A 24,241-nucleotide genomic window follows, 5' to 3' on the forward strand; every position below is an offset into this window, starting at 1 on the left:
GGGATGAGTGCCTTTCTCCACACACCTGGGACCAGGAATAAGACACAGGAAGAACCACAGCCCCTGGTCCTAGAACTCTCAGGCAGGCCATGGCAGGTTTACAGCTGCTACGACCAGTGCCCCAAACCTGGGCTGTGCCCCAGGCTTGGAGATTCCCCTGGCAGCTGGGCATGGGGGGAGGCTGTGGAATGAGCTTCCTTCCCCGGCTGCTCCCACTAGCAGGGTACCAGGGGGGCCCCTGCTTAAAGAAAATAGGGGGTCAGATCTGGCCAGCCCTTTGACAGTCACAGGCAACGCAACAGAGATCACATAGGTACAGTTTGTTTGTTTGTTTGTTTATTATGGAGTATTTTCCATGCAAGAATGCAAACTAGAGAGACAATATCTGGAAGGAGAGCCAGCGGGTGGATGGATGCTTGGGTGTTGCTCCGAGCCTCAAATGCACTGACCTACCTCCAGAACTGGCTCTGCCTGCAGAAGCACACAATGACAGAACACCAGACTTCTGGGACAACTGGACAACAAACTCAAAACATTCCTTTTCTTGGTAGCCCCTAACAATCCTGAGAACTCTCACAAATGAATTGCAAACTTTAGGAAATAAATATCTATCCCCTTTTCTCCAGGAGAGCCTGAAGGATTTTTAGAGAAGTAGTGTGGCTCTGGGGTTGACAGTTGTGAGGGGCAAGGAGGGAGCTGCAGGGGAAGACTGGCTTGGACCCCCATGGACAGGAAGGGTTGGGGATGGGCACTGAGAGCAGCAGGTACCATAAGGGGCATCCTCTGGGCACACACAGCCATGGGTGGTGAAGCCGGCTGCTCCCCGCATGGGTGGGCAGAGGGGAGGAGCCCAGAGTTCTAACAGGAGATGGTGGAGAGGCTCATGGTGGGCCAGTCGAAGCCAAGCTGAGAGAACGGCACTCCTCCATGGTGCTTTTCCCTAGCTGGCCCACAGCCCCCCTGGGCCAGACTGAGTCTGAAGCATGTGTATGTGCAGAGGCGAAGTGAGGGTGTGGTGGCAGGAAAGAAGAGGAGGAGCAGGAGCGTGAGTGGCCAGGCAGCATCTGCCCCGTGATGTTAGAGGAGTCTGAGTGTCTGCTGCCATCCAGTGTCTTGGCCACCACTCTTCCAGCTGGAGGCCTTGAGTGACAGCACAAACCTCACCTGAGTGGCCTCCCGAGGCCCCCTTGCTCTGGACCCCTGGGTGAGGAGGGGAAGGGCAGTGAGCCAAGGCATGGTCCACGACAGGCAACACAGTCACTTACACTGAGGGGGCTGATCGACAGAAACACAGGAGGACAGAAAACAGAGGAACAGTCACCTTTCCCTCTGGCCCAGGCCAACAACAAGCCCTTTCAGCTCTGAAGCCCCTTGACCCATGCATGAGGATAAGCGAGTTGGTCATCTCTGCTTGGTGCTTGGGAGTCCTGGGTAGGGACTGTTCTGGGGCACACTGGCCAAGGCCCACCAGTGCCCTGGGTCAAACTGCACTTAGTGCCATCCCTGCTGCCCACTGCCAAAATGGTAGGCAGGAGGAAAAGGTTAGTTTTCACATCTTGGTTTTCACACAATGAAACAGAAAAGGTTAAATACATCCTCAAGAAAATATTTTGATGAAATAAATATTTTAACCTATAATCAGGTATAATTAGTGTTTATGAGGAATCTCAGCAATAATTTAGGGTAACTAAGTACATACTGTATCTGTGATTTCTAATACTTGTGGAGAGACTAGTGGCTCACGAGGGTCTCCCTCTCCTGGGGGTAGGCTCTGGCCAGCTTTCCTGCCAGAGCTCTGCTCCCCAGTGGCCCAGGATGCCTATGGCCTCAGGACAGGAGGGGCTGAACAGTGCCCCCTCAAGGAAGCCTGGGCCTGTACTTGCTTCCTATGCAGGCCTCAAGCAATGTCACCTCAACCTCCAGATAGGGGCAGGCTGCCTCTGGACACGATGTGAGAGCAGAAGGGGCGGCTCCAGACCAGGAAAGCAGGTGACACTTCCCTGCATGGGGAAATGCCTCCTGCCAGCCCACAGGAATCCACCACCTACCGTTCGACTGGAGTTGGGGGGCCGGAGGGCAGTGCAGCTCTGGACCATGGATATTAACAGCAGCTTTGCTGGGATCTCCCTAGGCAGGCACATGTTTCAGCTTCACTCACCACCAGAAGTCTCCTCTCCCCAGACCCTTCAGGCTCCTGGTCTTGTGGAAACTTTCCCTTCCTCAAGACAGGGGGACTGGTTCTTCCCTCAGAGGACACTAGACAGCTGCTGTAGTGCTGCAGCTCCTGCAGGACTGACCACCCAAGGCCCAGCTGCCCATCACCATGGGCTGGCAAACTGGAAAAGGCAGGCCTCTGGCTCTCAGAGACAATCCCTTTGGACAGTGCCAAAGGGCTGGGGTTACTGAGTACGACTGGGCCATCTTAGCCAACTTCTCTGCAGCTCATGTCAAGCCAGCTGACTTCAGACATTTTAACATCCAAGCTAGCCTCAGGGGGCTCTGCTTCAGGAAAGGGGATTCTTCCCTCAAGAAAGTTGAGGAGAGAGGTGTGGGCTGGCCAAAGTCCAGTGTTAGGGGTGTGGCACGAGCTGCCAGAGATGGCAGGGCTGGAATCAGGCTGGCTGAGTTCTGGGGAAGATCTTCCTGGGTGTCCTCTAAGGAACTGGAACATGATGTCTCCAGCTGCTCCTGACAGATGGACCTCCCAGCCAGACCCCAGGCCTCTTCTCTGGAGGAAGCTGCAGCGGTGCTAGACTGGGCGTGGGATTCCTGGGCATGCAGTGCCTTCTTCCACCAGAACTGTTCCTGTTGACGCTCAGCACAGCCCTCGGCTGGTCCTAAATGTCCCCCTAGAGCCTGTGGCACTGGTCTCTGCCTACATCAAGCCCAGCTGCTTCTTTCTGCTAGGGCTGCCAGGTGGGAAGAGCTGGCCACATTATGGGTCACAAACACATGGTGGCCTGGCTAAGTTTTGCCCGACACCTGGGCAATGGAAGCTGAAACACTGACCCAGGCTCCAGAGATCACCAGCTAGTGTGAAGCAGCTGCACAGCACTTTTGTTCTGGGCAACAGCAGCACAGGAGTGGTTCAGGCTAAACCCGGCCCGGGCCGAACCAAGAGCGCCTTACCCATAGCCAGGACACACATGAGTGTGTGGAAGCGGGTGTTATCAGCCTCTAGCTGCTCAGCCCCAGGCTCTGTTGCCTTCTAGGTTGGCTTTGGGAGACGATACAAATCGGTGGCCTGGGAGGATCTAGGGTGGGAGGTCAGGCTGTCAAAACGATCTGTGGAGAAGGCTGAGGCCCATGCCAAGGAACGGTACAAGGACCTTAGTGTCGCTTTGGCCCATCAGTCATTTGGATCTCCAACCGTGGTGCAAAGCCGTCTGCTGCTGGGCTCTGGAGGTAGAGGCATAGAGGCTGCCACAGACCAGGCTAAAGCCCTGAGCAGAGCATGCTTGAAAACCCACAAAGCTTTCCCAAGCAAGCCAGACTGGGCCAGCTGTGTGAGGGGAGCATGTAGTGTGCAAGGGGGCAGTTTGATTTATGGTCGTGTCATCTTGGCAGGAGCTAACCAGCATGCCATGTAGCCACTGTCCATCGGTCGTGTGCTGCCCTCCCAGCACCCCTGGCTCTCTCTTCCCATGCCAGGAGCATGTGGGTCCATGAGAGGCCCCTTTGGTCCCCAGCTTGGCTGCTGAACGATGGAGAGTCAAGAAGTTGAGAGACCCCATACATGGGCACCCCATAGAGCATTCTAAAGTGCTGAGCACACCAAGTGCCGCAAGGTGACACACATCAGGAAGCAGTAGTCCAAGAGGGAGATCGGGCCCGCAGGTGTAGATAAGCCCTTTCTGGGTCAGAGGGGAATGGGAAGGCAGGCCAGCCCACGGAGACCCACTAAGCAAGACAGGGGGCGGGATACGTGAGGCAAGGAGCCAGGATCTGACCCCCTTCTCTGTGGGCAGGTGACAGGAGGAGAGACAGTCCTAGTGTCCATTCAGGAAACAGTCCCAAGGAGACTGCCTTGTCTGAGGCTGGGCTCTGCTGTCTGTTCTTCCTGGGAGGAAACATGGACAGGGGGAGCCTGTGGGCAAGAGAGGTGGATTGGTTGGGCCAGGTGAGGGGCCTCTGGCTGCAGTGATGCCGTCCCACCACCAGAAAGAAGGTGGCTTAAGTTGGTCCTGACTAATGGGAGGCCTGGGAGCAAACACAGTGGTGTTTCCATGGAGACACAGCAACGCAAGACCAAGTAAGGGCTGGGGATAGGAGTGGCCAGTGCCTGGTATGGACAGGGACAAGAGGTAACCTGCCATCAGGAAGCCAAACCACAGAACAGCTCACAGGGCGAAGAGGGCATCCTCTGACCGCTCTGTCTTCTTCCGGCTGGAGGGGTTTGAGGCCAGGGTTGGGGCCTCCACTGGGGGCGAGGGGAGGTTGGGAACCATTTCAGCAGCTTTGGCTCTTTCTTCAAGGAATTTATCAAACTCTGCAACACAAAACCAAGGCAAGAGCCAGGATTGGTGGTGGGGCTAAGCCCACACTGAGGCTCAAACAGCCACATCCTATCTGCTCTTCACACAGCCCCACTCGCTTGTGCTCACAGGATCACCTCGGCATGAGTCCCCACCCTTGCCACAGTGGCCTGGGACACCTACCAGGGAGGAAGCAGTGAGTGACAGGTGAGCAGCCAGCCAGAGCCAGAGGTGCTTCTGGGTGTTCTGCTGCCTGGGAGCCTAGCCTCAATTTCCCTCTGCCACCTCCAGGATAAGTAGGAAGCCCAGCTATAAGCGGGAGCAGCTTTAATTTCTGCCCCACCCAACTTGGAGCTTTTCCATTCTCCTTATCAGCACTAAAGGCAGGGCTGGAGCAGGGAATCCTGCTTAAACTAGGGAGGGAACATCACTCCTCCCCCTGCACGAAGCAAGGTTCTACACCTGAGGAGGGGTTCTGACCAGATGGTCTGGATGAGCCAGGAGGCAGTGCAGAGGAAAGGCCTGTGGGCTGCAGGGGAGGCAGGGAGAGGCAAGATGGGAGGAGAAGGGGGATGAGAGAGGGAGGAGAATGGGAAGACTGTGATAGGAACTTCCCCACATGATCTATATAGCTGGCCCCCAGAAGTGAGGTCACAGGACACTAGGCCTGGAGAGGCTCCCTGTGTACCCTGTGGACCGCACGGCATATGTCTTGCTTCTGCTGGATTGAGCATTTGGGGGCGGGGCAAACTGGTTAGGAGTACAGGTTTTGGGATCATGCTAACCTAGGACCCACTATTCACTAGCTCTGTGACCTTCCAATTGTCACATGCTCTTTCTGACACTTCCCTTATCAGCACGAGGCCTGGATGGAACAGAGTCAAAAAGCTTCTGGCTCAGAAGACCTGGTTCAGGCTAGGTACCAGAAGGTGCTCCGGTAGTGGAGGCTCCAACGTGGTGGGAGTGCCAGCCCCTGTGCACCCCAAGAGTCTGGGGCAAGAGCAGGAAATGAAGGGGGCAAGGCCATACCTTCACTCGTGACACCCTCCTCCAGGTCATCGCCCTTCTGTGGGAGGAGCAGAGAAAATGCATTAGAGCCCCACCAGCAGCCACCCCACGGCCGCAATGCCCACGACAGCCCAAAGAAAACGTCCTACTTCTTGTTCTGGGTTCCACACTAGCAAAGTACTGTTTATCTTATTGAAGAAACAGAACTTTGTTTATAAAAAGCAAAAACAAAAATCACTCCAGTAGGTTCTAGGTTTTGATCCCCCAGAAGGGCCCAAAAGAAAAATCCAAAAAAAAGGTGCAGGCTGGCTCTCTGGGCTGAGCTGTGGGGCAGAACCATGGTAGGCCTCTGCTCATCCATATCTCCCAGAGGGGGTCACAAGGAGGCTGAGCCTGAGGCATGCTGAGGGCTCCCTCAGGCGCTCCTCTACTCAGTGTCCCTTTGCAGTCAGCTGCAGGGTTCTGGGAAGTCACTGTTCATGTCAGTGGCTGGGAACCACATAAGGCCTATAAGGGACAGAGTCATGAAGCCCATGGCACAGGGCCTAACACTAGGAAGTGCTTGGCAGTGGAGCACTGTCCGGCTGGAAGCCATGTCCCATGGCCTCCTAGGAGCTGAGCCAGCCTCCTCCTGTGGCCCAGATTCTATAATCTGCTGCTGGTCCTGAGGAATCATGGAGGCTCTGTGAGCTCTTAATGAGAGTGGATCAAACTTGATCTTGTTTGGAGAATGTGGTGGTCACTGGAAACTCACTGCACAGTGACAGGGAAGGGAACCAGATGGGAAGTGGACCAGGCCCTGGGCTGGGCCAGGAGAGCTGGCTTCTTTCTTGGCTCTGCCACTAAACTGCTGTGCAGCCTTGCCAGTCAGGTCCCTTTCCCTTTCTGGACCTTGGGGGTCCCCTTTGTGAGCTGAGGACCTTGGCCCTTCCTGCTTTGTTTCTGTGAGAGGAGCTGTTTCTTTCCTAGGCACTCCTTTGGGAAAGATATAATGAGGCATTTTCTTCTCCCATGGCATGGCACCTTGGTGACCATAAGTGTCTTCAGAAAGCCTAGCCTTCCAGGGAGGTGGCCCAGAGCAGTGCGAGGCCCTATCTGAGGTCTGTTGTCCTCCTGTGAGAGGGGACCACATCAGCAGCCCACAGCCAGTTAGGGCAGCCCTGCTCTGGGGACAGGGCTCCCTGAAGAAGAGGCAAGAAATGAGGTGCCTTTAGGTCTAGGGGAGAATCCAACGAGCCCATGACCTTGGGCAAGCTATATCCTCTCCCAAAGTACATTTCTTCATCAGCCTTTAGCCAACAATCTCCACCCTGCCTCCCTGCACAGGCTTCTGAGAGTGAAAGTGCTTTGTGAAAACCAGAAGGAGGGACTGGCCACTGAAGCTCTCCTTTCTCAGGACCTGCTGCCATTTGCAGATACATGATGTCCTCAACTTCCTGCCCTATCTCTGAGTACAAAGACAATGGTCTCTGGAGCAAGGGTTCTTTTAGATTCTAGATACCAGATGATACTGGGGAAGAGAGATAACAGTGAATTAAAAAAAAAAAAAAAAAGCAAAAAATCCCCCACGTCATCTCTATGTGTATGTCACAATTAAAAGAAATGAAAATAAAACAAATATCTCAAAACAAACATCTCCCTCCTCTGCCCCCCCCCAAAAAAAAACCCCAAGAATATACACTCCTGAAATTAAAAAGTCATAGGAAAAAGTAAATGTGTTTTGGAGCCAGATGGAGCTAGCTGAGTCCCAGCTCTGCCTTTCACTGTAGTCCAACCAGTGGTTGAGGGCAAAGGGGCTGTGCCCAGCTCAGGACTCCAATCTATCTGGCCTCTGCAGGTCACAGGTGTCAGAGGGGAAGTCCAGCTGTGAGGATTTGGTGGCAGCAGGAGCCATGCCTGCCTTAACCTCCCTCCTCCGCCACTCCACTCCCTAGGGGAGTGGCCCCCTCCAGTGTCCCCGAGGCCTTTCCTCAGAAGCACTTTTGCCTTGTTACACCCCACAGACGAAAGAGAAAAGTCAAGTCTCACCAGGTCCGTCCCGAGCCACACCTCAATGTCGTCCATGACAGAGGACTGCGCAACGGGGATCTATGGAGGCGGCAAGCAGCAGGCCAGGCAGCCCCACAGCCAGGCGAGGGAAGACAGAACACCGAACAAAGTAAATCGTCAAAAGCAACCCCCAAATAAAACTAAAACGTACAGAGCAAAAAAACACATTAGCACAGCAGGCGCGAGCAACATGAGGCAGCCACATGAAATGGCAAGTGAGGAAAGCGATGAGGTGGCCAATTCTAAGAAGCAGGACTGACCAGTGGTGGGGAGGGAGGGCGGCAGTACAAGTTCTTGAAATGGAGAACTTTTTGACTATGGTGTCAGCTCTCACATCATGGGCCTCTCAGTCCAGGCTGCAAAGAATCCTTTAATCTCAGGAATGCACTGCTCCTGCAGGCTGATTTTGAACTCATCATTGATGACAGCTGGAGGAGTGCTGCCTTTCTACGGTCAAGCCCAGGCCCTGGGGGTTACTTGAGGAGCCGCCAGTGGGCCCCTGATGCCACTGGGGAGGTCAAGTGGCAATCTGCCCAGGAGTGCACATGGTCAGGTGGCACCGCAGCCAGCCCTGAGAGCCCACTGGGGCTCTATTTGCTCACTGAAAGTATTTCAAAATGTGTCCCGGTGTACCTCTGAGTGGGAGAAAAACAGGGTGTGGCCTGGCCAACAGAAGGCAGGCACATTTCACCACTAACAGAAACTCAGCAAAAACAAAAGCTTTGATGGCAAAAGAGATTGCCAGGCTTTAGTCAATTTTGTGTCTCTTTAGGAGAAAAATCACTGAGCAGGTCTGAATTCAATAGCTTCCTTTAGTCTTGTCTTTTCTTCCCTGCTTTCAATGGCTGTCTATGCTTCAGCAGTCAAAGAAAGAAGTTCAGCTGAGATCTGGGGAGCAGTGGCCAGGGGGGTGACTGGGTGCCTGAGCAGTCTTCATGCAGTGGTTGGTCACCTGTGCCAAGGGCCTTGGAGATAGTGTTCTGAAAAATGCATTTGGTTAGGAATATTTAAGTTGCTGTCAGATACAGCATGATAGGAAGTAAGAGTAACCTTTAACCTTCTAAAAGCCACATTAATGAAATATTGCTTCCCAGCCTAGAGAAATGAGTCTTGATTGACCTTAATTGAGGTGACCTACCTCCCCACCTAGCCTGGGTTTGAGAAGTACCTCTCAGAGGCTCACTTGCAAGCCCAATATTTCTACAAGAAATTGCCAGCATTGAGTCTATAGCTGGCTTCACCCTCAATGTCACAATTTAGGGTAAGAATAATGTTAAAATAAGCAGTGAAAGGATTGTTTTAGTGTTTTCCAAATCTAAAAAATAACATAACCTTAACAAAAGAGGAGGAAGATTTCATATCACCAGCCCTGCCCTGATGTGAGAAGCTACCACTAGAGGTAGAAACCTGCCGCTGACGGGGTTTGGGGCAGGTGGTGGAGTGATGACCCCCAAGTACACTTAGCAGGTGTCTTTGATTTGGCTGGAGTCCTGCACACACTCAGCGAGGCTGAAGACCCCTCACTATGGTGAACTGAAGTAGCTTCATATGCTTGGGCCTAACTACAGACCCAGCGTGGGCAGTTCACATGCATTTTCATAAAGGCTAAAGCCAGCCCTGATCAGATTAGGAAAACTCTATGTTTTCATTTTATTTCTTTGACTTACAAGGGACTTAAGAATGTTGAAATAAAAAAATATCAAGGAGTTCAAATCAACCTGAAATGACTCCTAGGGACAAAGATGTGATTTGTACTCTGGAGGGCACAAAGGCCCAATGGCTATGCTAACAGCAGTGAAGGCAACACCCACCTTCCTCATCGAAAAGAAAGCAGCAGGGCAAGTGATCTGCTAACTTTATGCTCCTGGAAGGACTTATGCCTTGACACGTTCCCATGACAAGAGATGCCAATTTTCATCATCTTGATGCTTAAAAGTCAGAATGCCTGGCCTCTGGGAGGATGGGAACCACACCAAGTTCCCAGACCTAAAGCTTGGAAAGTCAGCACATCTCCAAAGAGAAAACATGCCCGGCAGTAGCTGCTGGAGTGCCCACTGGGTTTTTTTTTTTTTTTTCTTATTTTTAAAAATCCACCCAGCTTTAGTCCACCCAGGAGAAATGAAGATTCCATGGAGAGCTTTCTGATGTGTTGCAAAAGCTTGAAAAAAGCCATGAATGGGCCATAGGCCCTAAACCTTCAGATTTTGCTCATAATTTTTTTGTTACTGTTCAAAAATACATCCGTTGAGCCTGGGGATCATGTTCTAGTTTTCTTCTTTGAGGACTAATCTTGAGAGCAAGTGTGCTCAGAAAATAAACATTGACATTTGAGAAATTCATCACCTCAAAAAAAAAAAAAAAATTCCAAGGCTAGATCATAGGAATACTTTTCTTCCCTCTCCTAGACTTCTCCAAATAAGTAGTGTGCTTACAGAAAGGCATCCTCCAGGCTTGGCCCTGAAGCAAGTTGAGGAGAGAGCACTGGATTAGAGACAGGCTGGGCTCAGCTGGCTCCCAGCACTCACTGGTGTAGACCCTGGGGTGAGTCGCTTTTCTCTGGAACTGCTTCTTCACCGGGAGCAGCTAGCCTCTGCTGTCCTAAGAAGCCTCAGAGCTTAAGGTGGAGAGGCAAGAGGAGTTGCAAGGACTTGGGCAATTCTTGGCCTTGGTTTCCTCATCTTCCAGGCCTTATTTAGTTTTCACCACTCAGGCTTCTGAATCCCTTAACTTCTAGTTTGGTCTGCATGTTTTCAAATTCAGAAACTCCAGGATGCCAGAAATTACTGGAATTAAATCTTTACAGTCTGAAAGGCACTTTGCCTCAGGGCATGAATCAAGGAAGAGCTTGGGTGTGGTTTAACAGAAAGCTTATATAAGGGAAGGCAGGGATTGACTTGCTTGTGATTAGACACAACACCTTAGCTATATAACTCTCCTGCCCTAAGGTAAATCAACTCTTTGAGTATCACACCAGGGTAAAGTCCCTTCTAATGATGTAGGCACTATCAGACACAGACTAAACATATACATTGCTCTGCAAATAGGGACTGGAGAAACTGTGAGGGAGGAGAGGAAGCTTCCACATCCAAGCTGATGGAAGAGAAGCAGAGGACTTGACTAAAGAATAGGGCACTGGACTCTGTCGCTGCCCTGTGGCCTCAGGCACGTCACCAGGCCCCTGTGAGGCCCAGTGTGTCCCTTAGAGACTGTGGGCTTTGACCTGCTGTGGTTTTAGTATCTTCCTGGGCAATCATCCAAGCTGAAGGCTGGTCCAAGTGGTGTGAAGAAGAGTGTGAGTTGAAAGGAGGAGACAGAAAGGGAAAAGAGATGTGAAGAGAGAAACATAAAAGAAGCTAGTCCAGGAGCTCCCTCCAATAAAGACCAGGGCCTAGAACTAACTTGCTCTAAAACTAGGCTGGACAGGGCCAGTTTGGCGGAGGCAATGGCAAGATGAGCCCTGTTCATCTTCAGTCCAAAGAGAAACAGGCATATCGGATGCCAGCAGCAGATTTTGATAGTAGTGGTGAATGAGCTGTCTAAGAGCTGACCCTCACTTGGGCGCCGTCAGGGCAGCTCTGCTTAGGGAGCAGTAGGGTCACCTGCCCAAAGGAGAGAGGTGCTGCCACTGGCTCGGCCACAGCTAGTGCCTTTGGTGGCCTCAGGCTTGTTGTGTCTGGGGGTCCTCCAGGTATGAGTAGGGAGTCCCTTTGCCTCCCATCCCAAACCTGGGCTTTGGCAGCAGCAGACTTTTACTAACCTACTTCTGTTCTTGTGCCTTATATTTGTTCACATCTGGATATTTTCCTGGCTGCACTTGAATATGGGGGACACTTCTTTCTGTTCACCAGTCAAAAAAAGGTCCACGAGCTGGAGGCAGGAGGGTCGGGTAGGGAGAAGAAGAGCACATGCACCAGCATTCTCTAAGCAGGCTGGTTCATGATGGTTCAAGGTTTTCTTCAACTGGTAATGAGCCTGGTATTGTTAACTTCGTTGCTGAATATCCAAACACCTAAAGTCCCAGGAGAGTAAGGCTTTGTCTCCCACAACTCCAACCCACAAGGAAATCTGACTCTGATTTCCAACACAACAGGAGCAATTTCTGTTGCTCGGGTGTGCTATTTCCAGTGCAGTCCTCCCTACAGGGCTTCCACTGCCACCCCAATGTGAGGAGTGGTCTAAGCGCCCTTTGGTCTCACTCAATAGTACAAAAAGTTTCCAAGTAAAGAATTTGTACCTGGGAGGTTTGGAAAGACTCAGGGTTTTATGCTACAGGAAATAGGGCAAAGCAATTAATGCACATCACTTAAAAGAAAAAAACATTGTAGTCAGGCAAGTGAGACACCAGGTTAGCTGTTAGTCAAGCTTGTTTCTGGGAAGTCAGAGACTGGAGCTCTAGGTGGGGATAGGACAGTGTGTAGGCAGAGGCAGGTACTACTACCAGCTGCCAAGGCCACACTCAGGGTAATTTTTGTGGACAGTATCCTTTTTTTGCAGGATTAATAGGCACAAGGACACATGGCTGGATCCCCCCAATTTGAACAATGGCGTGAACATGGCCTCTAGGAGTCCTACTCTAAGGCTACCCAACATGTGGGCCAGAGCCCCAGCCTGTCCCTAAAGAAGCAAATGAGGGGCCCAGGTAGCCCGTATTTCTAAGAATGGCTGTGGGGTCTGGTGCAGGAACAAGATGAAGTGCCTGCTGCTCTGACGGAGGGAGATGGGCCCCATCTGAGCATGTGTAAAGGTCACCAGCTTTAAGCCAGGTGACAGGCAGATACCCCTCTTCCAACGGTTCTGATGGCCCTGAATGGCCCATATCCTTGCATACCGGTAACATTTTGTTCAGGCAGGTGACCCTCTGTGCTGCCTAACATGCTGGCCTTGCTTGAATACACCTCTCCTAGCCACAGCCTGGCATGGTCTCCAAGGGTCGGTTATGCTTCTTACCTGGTATATGTCCAGTGTCTCCCCACCCTAGCTGCAGGGCAGAGGCCTACGCTTTCTTTGCTTTTCTCATCTTCCCTTTAGTGCATCCTCTCCCACTCTAGCCCACCACATATGCACAGACCTTTGGTGTCTATGTTAGAGGTACTTGGTGAGGGCTGTGGGTTCATTAGAGGTGATATCATTACTCCAAGGCAAGCAGCCTGGAACGAGGTCACTCTCTCTATGCACCAGACTCAGGGATACTTGATGAGGCAGGAGAGAACCTCTCAGGCTTCTGTGCCTAGAGAGCTCTGCTTCCTCAGAACTAACTGCATTTATGATATTAAACTCCTCTGGCTTTGTGTTTTTATTCTGTTCCGATTGTGTTTGTGTTTCTTTAAGAGGTTTCAGATCTTCTGGGGGACATAGTAAGCACAAATAATTACATTATTAAAACTCATCTGCCTAGGACCACCAAATTCATAGGCTGGAGGGGGCTTCTCCTACCAGTCAGATGCTTTGAGTCTGTTTTCTTAGAAATATCCCCTCCCATGCAAAAGCCACAGTAACTTGTGCTCATCCTGGAAAAGTGAATACTATTGAGCACTCCAGAGACAGTAAAAGGAGGGAAGCCTCCCCCCCACCACCCCCATTTCTGAAAATGCCCCAGACCCTTAAGACCCAGGGGCATGGAACTCAGCAGAAAACCAGTGGAGGTGCTCCTGAGGCTGGATGTCTGTGGCTTAAGGAGATTATACAAAGACAGGAGGGGAAAATTTGGCACCAAGTTAGAAGGAGAATGGCCTTGTACTGTCTGACTCACAAGGGCTCAGCAGGTGACACAGGTAAGCGCTGGGGTAGACAAGGGGCTCAGCTCAGCTGGTGACTTCTCACCATTCCTTGGGTTATGAGCCAGCTGTCTATGGGCTCCAGGTCAGAGTCCCCACCTTTACCTCTCTTCTGGATGGAGGACAGAAAAGTCCCAGAAAGAAAGGTCACAGTAAGACCCATGATAAAGAAGCAATAGTATATATTGTGGAAACAGAAAAGCCCCCGTTCAGAGTTGATTGTTTGTTGTATAAGGAGATGTGACTTGAAGCACAAACCCCCTGCCCCCAAGCATGTCCCCCTTACCTACCTGGAAAAGAGAAGAGAAGTTTAGTAACCAAGAATCCCAGTGGGGTAACATGTACTCATGCCAACCATTCCCATACACTTGGAAAATCTGTGAGGTCACAGAGATCACCCAGGGCTGCTTCTCCCAATTAGGGCTCTTGGGGTTGGCGAAGGGTCAACTTATCAAAGAACTCACTTTTACAGAACCATTTCTACTTTTTTTCTAACTTATTTCTACTTTTTCTTCTCTTTTTCCTCTTTCCCAATTACCTGTGTATTCTTTTTCCAAACTCTTAACTTGAATGCTGAATTTGGCTATATTGTCTTTCTTTAAATTTAAAGACAGGAGTATTTAAAGTTAAGACTACTGATTTGGTTGCCCTGTAGAGGTGTGGCTACACAAACTGCCCTGCCATCTTTACTGTGTTCTTAGTTTCTACAGTTTTCATTTCCAGGCCAGCGTGGTTTAAGATATGGAACACCAGAACCTGAAGCACTAGCCTGAAGATATATATGAGTCAGTGTGTGTGTACAGATACAAAGACACACAGAGATACACACACACAGCTACACAGACGCACACAGTGATATACAAATACACACATAGACACAGGCGCATACACACAAACACAAGATTATACAGACTGGCATACACAGAGATACAGAAACACACCCACAGATATATACACAGATATACATACACACAGGACACAGACACACATAGAGATATACAAACACACATAGACATACACAGATACACACACACAGACACGCAGCTAACATGAACTCTGCTTCCCCTCACTGCCCCATGGAGCGGTAAACATGAAAAGCAGTATGTCTACCATCATGTGGAAAACGTGGTGGAGTCATCAAGAACTTTGAAAACAGGGAGACTGGCCAAGCCATACACCCAAAAGGTGAAGGGCAGGAAGGTGGCCACATCGCCTATGCTCAGACCCAGATGTGGGCACTGATAATGGCAAAGGTGTGCTAGGACACACGTTGGCATGGACAGGGCAGGCCCTGGAGGCAGAGTGGAAAACAAACCAGGTCAGCCTTGCTGAGGGATGGGGCTGTAGGCCAGGACAGGGTGGGGCAGGGGGAGGGAATGTCCTCATCTGGCAGTGTGTTGGTGGGCCATCAGCTTAGCTCCCTAACGCCCTCCCTGAGTTAGGTAGGAAAACATTCTAAGTAATGCGAGGGACAGAACCACAATTACTGCATAGATTTTGGGAGTCCCAGTCTCAGGTTCAGGCACACTACCTACCCTTCTGTGGAAACGCAGGGTACAGAGAAACCAAGGCAGTGGGGCTGGCTCTTCTGTGCCCCCTGGTGGTCAGTGCAGTGGGACGTACATCCTACAGATGAAGGAAGGAGTTCCTTCCCCCAAGGAGGACTTCCCCGCAGAAACCAGGCTGCAGCACTGCTTCCTACCTAGGCCGGTTTGGACAAGGGCTGCAAGAGGCCAACAACTGGCATTTGGGGAGCAAACCTTCCCATCTAGTGGACAGATGGGCACTGCCCCTTTCTAGCCCAACTGGGAGACTCTGAAAAGGCATTCCAGCAGTTCTGGGGCTATTGTCCTAATAGCCCTCCCCTTCCCCGCCCCGCAAACAAACACTCATTCTCACACTGCCACATGCATTTCTTAGGCAAAAAGGGGAACAATCTCGTGAAAAGCATTAAGACACAAATCCCCCCCCCCCCCCCCCCCGCCTCCCCAGCTGCCCACACAATGATCTAAAATCTTACAAAAACCAGGGCTACATTTGGGGGAGGGGGGGGGTTCTAACAAGCATCATTCTTCACTTCAAAGTGGCTCTGCATTTAGTTCTGCTCCTTCCAGGCATAGAGCCTCCCAGAACACCCTCATTCCTAGTCACAGCCCAACTGCTCCTCCCATCCCTCCAGCCTGTTTCCCCAACAAATCCAGACCATCCACTGCCTTCTAATGGGGCTGGTACTGTTTCTCTAGGGCAGCTACAAACGATCAGTAGAAATATGGCTCAGATCAGCATTTCCCTTCCTTGTAAAGGTCGTTATTACGTCAGAGCACTGGCCACACCCAGGGCACTGTAACATTTGGAGAGAGACCCTAACTGGCCATAAGAGACCTGTGCTCTGAGAGCTTGTAGCCACCAAGATAGGAAGAGCAGGGATTCTGGAGTTGGACCTCCAGGGAGTGGACCCCAGCTTGTTGTCTGCTTGCTGGCATCACCGCCTCTCTGGGCCTGTTTCCTCCTGGGTGAAATGGGAAAGCTGACCTGGGGTGTCACCCATGGAGTGGGGTGAGAACTCATTGAGGTAATACAGTACTCTCATCCCAGTCTGCTCTCTACGCAAGCCAGCTTCTGCTTAATTATCCAGCCAGCTTTACCAAACTGCCTGACTTTCCCTCCAGAGGACTCCAGGCAGTAAAACAGGGTTAAAGACCTACCACTTCAGAGTTCTGTTTCCGATTGTCTAGTGCAGAAGCAAGTCCTCCAACAGCCTGGGGATCCTCATAGGTTACCCTGGAGACAAGCAGCACAAGCAGAGTCAGTTTCCCACAGTGGTCAAAGCTGTTGACCTGTAATCACTTTCTATCCATGGCACCTTCCCTACATGTACTTGGAAAAACATTTCCCACAGCCTTGGCATCTGGGCAGAGGCTAAGGGCTCATCTGTCAGTCTGACTGCTACTGAAGCTAGGAGGCCTGCCTGGGTTTTAGCACTGGCTTAGCCACTCATTTCTTCTGGGGTCAGGACACTGCAACTCAACGTTCCTTTCTTGAGTAACACTAGGCATCTCTAAAGCTCAATGACAGGACGTCAGACATGCCCTGAGACTGCTCGAAGGGAGGGGCAAGATAAACCCAAAGTAATATGACTTCTTATTTTAAAAGAAGCAGCCTTAGTGGTATTTAACAAGGAAGGTCTGGATTGGGGTCTATAACTGATTCTAAAGGTTGTCTCCCTCTGGTCCCTTACTTCTTTTACTGTATTCCTTTTAAAGGCAACTTTTGCTGGTAAAGGGTACATGGGAGCTTGGGCTTCTGGTCAACCTGTTGATTCCAGAGCATGAGACTCAGAAAGCTGAATGCATCAAGACGCTGGACCTCTAGGAAAGGTGGGGAAATGTGTTCCTTACCTCCCTATAGGCTGAATAGAAAGCTCGAAGCCTATTCTGGTGCCTGAGATGCAAGGTATTATCTACTTTGGAATAAACTCCTCCAATTCCATATGGCTCATTCTGGCTAGAGCTGCTGTCAGAGAAGCCTCTGTCCACACCCTTGGGCCAGAACACCACGCTGCCTAGAACCAGTTCACTCCCTGCCTGGCTGCACCCTCCAGACTCCCAGCTCCTTCTACAGATGAAATTCTTGCAGCAGCAGCAAAAGAAGCAAAGAGAACAACAGGAGAAATCCAACTACAATTGACCCAAAGGCGGGAGTGGGGGTGTGGGTAGGGGAGGTGGGGAAGGGTTAGTATTCATTCAACATCTCTATCTACTACCAAGTCCTTATAGCCATATTTCAAAGTTCTTGGCAGTCCTGGCCCTGGTAAATAAAAGTCCTCTTTGTGCTAGCCGGTGACCAGGCCTGGATCAATCCTCCCCCAGTATCTTCTGAGAGCCACTGAAATAAACCCAACATACGTCTTGCGTTGCTCAGCCAAGGAGTTCCCTCTTGTCTGGGCAAACATGTCAAAGCCGTCACTAGGATTACACTGCTGAAGTGAACTAAGGGTGCCACTGACGCTCTCTGTCCCCAAGTCTGTAACAACAAAACAAATGAGAGGAGGATGAAAACAAAATGTGGATCGTGGACTTAATGAAGGGTCCTAAAGTTAGGATGCCATTTGAGCAAGTTAAAGTTCTAGTAGGGTGGGGTGGGGGGTACTGTCAGGGGGACACAAGACTTTCCTCAGGCACTCCCAGGCCACCACATGCAGGAGCCACAGGTGGGGCCCAGATGGGGGCCACTGACCTCCAGTCTGCTCAAGGTGAGAAAAGAGACATTATGAATAAATGGGAGATTACTGGCAGCAAAAAAGCGGGGCCTGGGGTGAGTACCCCTGCAGATTGCCCTTATCAGTGTGCTTCTCATTAACTCAATCACAATGTCTAAGGACCTGGGTCATTGAGTTATTTGACAAATATTTCACAGGTACCCACCATGTTCAGAACTATATCCTGAGAGGACTAAATTGAATCTGAGGTGGTCCCTGGGCTCAACAGTGCACAGAGTATGTGGGAGACAGACAACAGCAATACTTAGCTTGAGATATCAGGAAAGACTCTAAATTTACACAAGAACAGGTCTTTAAGGACAAATGGGACTATGCTGTGGGAAGAAGGGGTAGGTAGGTACAAAGGCACAGGGCCTGGAAGTCCAGGGCGTGTGAAGCAAATAGTGCTTGTGGAGAGAGGTTAATGGAGGATAAGGCTGGAAGGGAGGTGGGAGATGGCTGGTGGAAAGATTCAAATGCCAGTTAAAGGAGTTGATGGGAATACTCTAGACTTTTTTAAGAAGGGAGGCAGCACAATTCAAGTTGAATTTTGGCTATTAAATCTGGTGTCCAAATGCTGGATGGAGTGAAGGCAGAGAAATCTGTTCTGAAAGAGAAACAAGAGCTACAGATATATGAGATATTGAAAAGCCAGGATTATATCAACTGACAGATCACTAAGTAAAAGCTCAAGTCAACTGAAATGAGATGAAGATATAAAAATATTAAGAAATAAGAAAACAGAAAAGGAAAGGAGAAGAAAAAATTTTGAGAGGACTGCGCCTATTAATTACTTTAATACTATAATTTTGTTATAAATTGGCATCATCCAGTGTATTTGCAGCATCTAGAGTCATCTATACACTTTTAAACTCAATGAACTGTGGAAAAATGATAAGTTTCTTGTTTGAGGTTTTAGACAACGGGACGCTTTAGGTTGATGTTAGTTCAAGGAGAGCAAGTATGTCAGTGCTATAACGACCTATTTCCAAGCCCATGGCAGACATCGCCAGTCAATCGCTAACTCATCTTTCAATCCCTGATGTGGCATGACTTCAATGTCATTTTTAGACCTGTGTTCCAAGCAGCACATGAACTGAAACCTATTTGCCATCCTTGGCCTACTTAATATGGAGAAAGAAATTGCTTCAACCATAAGGAATACTCTAGATAAAACCCAGCAGCCACCTTTCTTTAAAAAGCAAACAAGTTCTTGTTCCTGGGAACTCCCCCAACCCCTGCTTTCCAACACAAGTTTAAACTTTAAGTTTAGGGAAAGAAATTATGAACTGAAGGTGGTACAATTGCCCAGGACTCAGGAATATGCTTTCCCATGGATTCCCCAAAAGGTTCTCTTCAAATCTTCGAACAGAGAAAGTGAAAGGAGCTCTCAGACCAGACTCACAACCAGGCAGTGGCCTGCGAAGGAGGCCTTGACACCCCTATGAGACACTCACCCAAGCCTGCAAGCTGGGAAGAGAGGGAAGATGGGGGTGCCGTGTTCCCCACCATTGGGCTCACCACGGCTGGAGACCCAGGCCCCAGATCTATTAAGTTGTCTTCGGTCACTTCATTCAGTACCTGTCAGAGCATGAGATGGCAGTGAGCCTCAGAGCTCTTGTACTGGTCTCTAAGATCAAAGCAAGCAGGCACTGTGCAGGGTTTCAGTGCCATACCAGTACAGGAGCAAGGTAGTTTCTCTTACAACGACAGCAGCGGTCCACTGTGGGCCCTGGCTGTCAGTAAGCCCCTGCCCATTAGCTCCCCCCTCCCACTTAAATGAGGCAGAGCTGAATCAGTTACCAGCACAGGACAGGGGCTTCCTTGCAACCCACCCACCAGGGATGCACCTGTTAGCTCTTCCTCGGTATCCCATCAGCCAGAGCCTGCTATACAGTTACCCAAATATTTAAACCCCAGTTAGAAAAACCAAACTGAAGCAGCTCCCCTGACCTCCAGAGATGAGAGAATTCTGAAGGGATACTTACTCCATTACTGGCATTTTGAACTGATCGGCCCGACCTGTATCGTTCAAACCTAACGGGAAGGGAAAGAAGCAGAGTAAGGAGAGGGGGGTGACAGGGTACCATGATGCTTATTGGTCCTGTGGAGAACTCCTGGGGACTGACAGCCCTGGGAGGCCAGCAGAGACTGAGGCTATGGGAAAGGAGACCAACCAGACCCATTTTGGGGGCTAGTGGGAGTGAACCCATACCTGCATAATTTCTCCAGGCCTTTCTCTGTGTGGGGCTGCCCTGAGGAAGACCGTTCTCCTGGCCTCACCCTGAGAGGTAAGGGAGGAGGGTGCTGACTGACACGCCCCGGAGGCCATTATAAGCACCCCCAGCCATCCCCTCAGACCCTGAGCCCAGGTGTTCCTCTTGTACTGTGAAGGGTAGGTTGGGCCAACCACTTTACCTGGGGGCAAAGCCAGGCAAAAAGTACAGCCCTCCTTCCTATTTCACAGAGCTGTGCTGGGGAGTAATTATCTGAGGTGACTGAAATGCCCTAGCTCAACTTGCCAGAGTAAAGGCAGTAGGGCATATACAGGGCAGATACCTAGAGGAGGAAGACAGGCACAGGCCCCTGGCCTGGTGAAAGGATCCCTGGTGGCTGCAGAAAGGGTTAGACCAACCAGTAACAGGCTGCCAGCCAGTCTCCTACTCCAGCCTGTTAGCTACAGACTGGCCGTGGATGGGAGTTGGCTTGAAATAACGGCAGAAAGCCTCTCTCTTGCCTGTCATTCTCATACCAGGTGAGGAATAGAAGGGCAATTGTGTGTGTGTGGGGGGGGGGGGGTGGAAGTGGGCAGCTCTTGCATTGAAAAGTTCCCGAATGTGATGGGCAAAGAGGTAGCTAAGAGATTTTCCCCAGCTAGAGCCTGGAGAAATCAGGCTTCACTGAGATTCACTGCTGCACACTGGTCTCCCCACTTGCTGGGCTCTGTGCCTGGTGAGCAGGTTTCCCCACAAGGGATAATCTGGTTAGGATATGTGTGTCAACTGTGTTTTGAAGACTTATGTGGTTTTTCAACCATGGTTTATAAGGATAACAGGAGTATTAATACATCTGAAAAAATTTTAAACCTAAAACAACTTTCCCATACTCTCTTTCAGGGACAATCAGTCTTATCAAAGGCACTCTAGCCAGAATGGTACCTCAGGTCTGTTGGCCTCAAGCTTTGCCTCTGAATTTTTGGTAACACTGGGACTGGGAGACGCAGGTGAAAATGCCCACATTAGTTCTTGTCATCTTATTCTAAACGGGGTTGAAATGGGTCTAACAGGTTAAAAGTCTAGCCCATTTAAAGTGAAGAAATTAGAACCACATGGCAAGACCAAGACATCTAAGGCTGGGAGTTGAGGTGCCTCAGATAATGCTCCTATTCTTCAATTGACATATCCGTGGGTGGCCCCATATTCACACTGCAGTGGCTTCTTCATCTGTCAGGTGGACACAGGGCTACCCCACCCTACTGCCAAAGTCCAGAGTTGTGACAACAGCAGCAAAATCACCCTCTATGCCCCCAGATGCAAATATCTGTCACACCAACCCTAACTGGTGCCAGCTCATCCTGCCATAAGTCAGTGAGGGACCAGTGCCCCAAGTCTTTGGGGACTTGGGGCTTAGATTTAGAAGAAGGTAGGCTTGGTCAAGGTGCTTTCTGATGCTGACACTAAGTAATTCAGGAAATTCAGGAGAGCTCGTTGAGCATCCATCAGTGATGGGATGGGAAGAATGATGGGAAGAGAACTGCCATTAAACCACCTAAAAACTACATCTGAATAAGATGCTTTACATTTTCCCCCCAGGGATGGCTATGGAAAGGGAAAAGAATTTGCAAGTTAGTTACCTCAAACCCCAAAATGATTTGGCTACAGAAAGAACTGAACGTGTTTCCTTACACAGCTGTGTTCCAGCACTTACACCCTTCCTGCTTCTGAACACTCTAGACGCAATGACATTTGCAAAGGGAGGGAAAATAATCTGTTTTCTTAAAGATGGGGGTAAAGGAGAGCTTTTTTCCTTAGCAGAGATTTTTTCCCCCTTTAATCCTTTTCAAATTCAAAGGATCTTCAAAGGAGCAGGTGTCCCAGTCCTCCCCCTCCAGGAGCTAGGGTGGGTGGAGAAGGCAGAGCAGCCTGAAGCTTACAAAGGGCAGAGCCGAATTCTGCAGTCACCTTCCTGCTGCAGGGCTCCCAAGAGAACAAGCAGCATTTTCCCTGTCTTCTGGGAACAAATTAGCATCTCTGATAAGTATTTTCTAACTCTAATATCTCTCTCTCTTCTCTTTGTTTATGAAAGAAATTCCTCTTATGGCAATAATTTTTCCAAGGGAAACAAAAGAACCCTGGCTCCTACCTCTCATATCTGAGGAATACATTGTTGAGGTCGTCGTTGACGTGCAGCAGCTCCTCGGTCACCTCCTCATTGGATACTCTGGAGATGAGCTCCACGATTCGCTGCTGCATGGCCCGGCAGGTCCTATTCAGTTCCTAGGGGACACATGCACCTCTGGCTAGCCTGCTGGCTATGCTTTTTTTTTTTTTTCTTTTCTTCCATATTCTATTTCCTTTGGGAAAACATGTACCAATTCTTAAAAGTCACAAAAGGAGTACGTGCTAGTGCTAGTCCGTAAAGCCGGCCTGTGTAGGATGCAAAGTAGAAGGCCCTCCCTCCTGCCTCCTCCTACTCCAGAGGAAACCAGTTTTTTCAGTAGACAGACAGATGTCCATACCTATCTAGATACTGTTGTGTGTACATAAGTACATGTTTGTACAAATTGTTTTTAAAATATATATGATTCTTTGCAGCTTGCAGAGTATTCCAGACTCTGCCCATCACTTCTACAGGCTGACTCATGTCTTTGTATGTGTATTATAATGTATCGCTCCATTCTTCTATTGTTGGGCATTTAGATTGTGGTCTCTCTTCTTTTGGCCAACCCAAATAATGCAGCAGTGAACATTTGTATACATGTATGCTTATGCATTTGTGCCAGCACATCCATAGGACAAATTCCTAGGGGAAAGGGTACAGTCATTTAGAAAATTGATTGGTAATAGTAAAAGACCCTTCAAAAAGATGAGATCGGTTTATTTATACTCCCAGCAACAGCATGAGTATAATTTATGATGGCATTACAGACATTTTGGTGGTATGTCTGTCATCTTGCTGAGGTCTCAGAAGTTCGGCAAACTCCTACATGGCTCCCAGCTAACCAGAGATGTCTCTCATGAACTCCTAGTCACCATCAGAGCCTTCTCTACCCTTGGAAACAATGTCCTGCTGAAGACAGGCCCTTATCACTTTATGGTCTGGCTTCTGTGGGCCTCCCCTACTCTGACAACAGCCTGATTCATGCTCTCATTGAAACTTGCTGTGGCGCTCCTTCAAATACCTGCCAAGGCTCCTTGTTATCCTGGAAACCAGAATGAGGATCCCTACAGAGCAGAGAACTAACGGCCCTGCCGGGCTGGCCCCACAGCATCTCTGTCTACAGACAGTCCCTGTGGAAAAAGCTCCAACTCCTAATGGACCATATGGGGTAAAGCAGAGGTGAGACGCTGTCCCCACTTACCTGGACACTGGAGGCAGCTGATAACCCAGTGAGTGAAGGTGATCAAGGATAAAGCAAGAGTCCTTTCTTCTCACAGCTCAACCTCAAAACTACTTCCTTTTGAAAATATTTCCGGTGGAAGTAACCACTCTACTCACTGCAGACATACACGATCTCTACTGAGTTCTGCATCCTGTCTCATAATCTGACTGGCCTGACTAGAAGGCTTCCCCTACTAATAGATCATAAACTCCATGAGGTAGGTGCCATCATTTATCCCCTGGGGATGCCACACACAGAGAAAAGGCCCAGTAATCGTTTGCTGAATCTGATTGCCAAACCAGTCAAACACAAAGTAGAAAATTGAGGGTCCCCATTCATCCTCAGCCCCAAATACCCCATGGTGCTCACCACACAGGGGCATTACAGTTGGGCTTATCTACCTCACTCTCTAGACCAAAGCTTCTTGAGGGCAGAAATGGCATCTCTTGTCCCTGTTTTCCCAGTACCTGTGACTGACACATAGGAGCCAGTCCTTCAGTGCTTTTGAGAGAATTAACGGGGGCAAGTTGTGTTCCTTCTATCCACGCTTAGTCTAAGGTATACAAGAGTGTTCCTTATATGTGCATATGTGCACATACCCCTCATTCACTGCTGAAGGGCAATGAATGAGAGTGCCTAGGCTTGATCCTGTAGGTAAGAACATGGTGGGGACCTTGACAGACATGACTTGCCCATTACAGAGTAAGTAGATCATGGCCAGCCAGACACAGGCCTGGACACTGCTTTAGCTGCCACTCCTCCATGGCTGCTCAGACTGTAGAAGCTCCTTCCCTGAGAGCAGGGGCAGCTGAGGAAAGAAGCCTGGCCCATGTAGGTCACCTCAGAATGATTCCAGTACAGCTGTATTTTTCAATACGTAAGATACTTAGATTTAGGCAGTTGGATACAAAAAGAGTCTGATGTTCAAAGGAAAAAAGCTTCATCCAGAGATTCTCTGGCTTGCTGGGCGCTTTGCGTTGGTTATGGAAACACTGCCCTTTGTTTTGGTTCTACCCTGTTGCTAGCCCTGTGCACAGCCAGAATGGTACTGTCTCTCTTGATCTATGGGGATAGC

The 24,241-nt window shown here is 49.8% G+C and overlaps 1 protein-coding gene across 9 annotated transcripts in view; it reads right to left on the bottom strand.

The window, feature by feature from the left end:
- Positions 1-314: 314 nt before the first annotated feature.
- Positions 315-24,241, bottom strand: part of TOM1L2 (target of myb1 like 2 membrane trafficking protein) — a 119,358-nt gene continuing 95,431 nt past the window's right edge. For 2 of the 9 annotated variants that reach the window (XM_036222134.1, XM_016145218.2), the window contains 9 exons: positions 21,927-22,060; positions 19,553-19,601; positions 19,022-19,145; positions 17,212-17,329; positions 16,012-16,087; positions 13,353-13,418; positions 7,512-7,571; positions 5,505-5,541; positions 315-4,489 (listed from right to left, as the gene is read on the bottom strand). In XM_036222134.1, the coding sequence (XP_036078027.1) occupies positions 4,341-4,489; positions 5,505-5,541; positions 7,512-7,571; positions 13,353-13,418; positions 16,012-16,087; positions 17,212-17,329; positions 19,022-19,145; positions 19,553-19,601; positions 21,927-22,060 (813 nt within the window). In that variant the 3' untranslated portion in view covers positions 315-4,340. The other 7 variants (XM_036222131.1, XM_036222132.1, XM_016145216.2 and 4 more) reach the window with 6 other exon arrangements.

The sequence above is a fragment of the Rousettus aegyptiacus genome, unplaced genomic scaffold (assembly GCF_014176215.1).
Source record: "Rousettus aegyptiacus isolate mRouAeg1 unplaced genomic scaffold, mRouAeg1.p scaffold_m13_p_6, whole genome shotgun sequence".
In the NCBI taxonomy this organism is placed as follows: domain Eukaryota; kingdom Metazoa; phylum Chordata; class Mammalia; order Chiroptera; family Pteropodidae; genus Rousettus; species Rousettus aegyptiacus.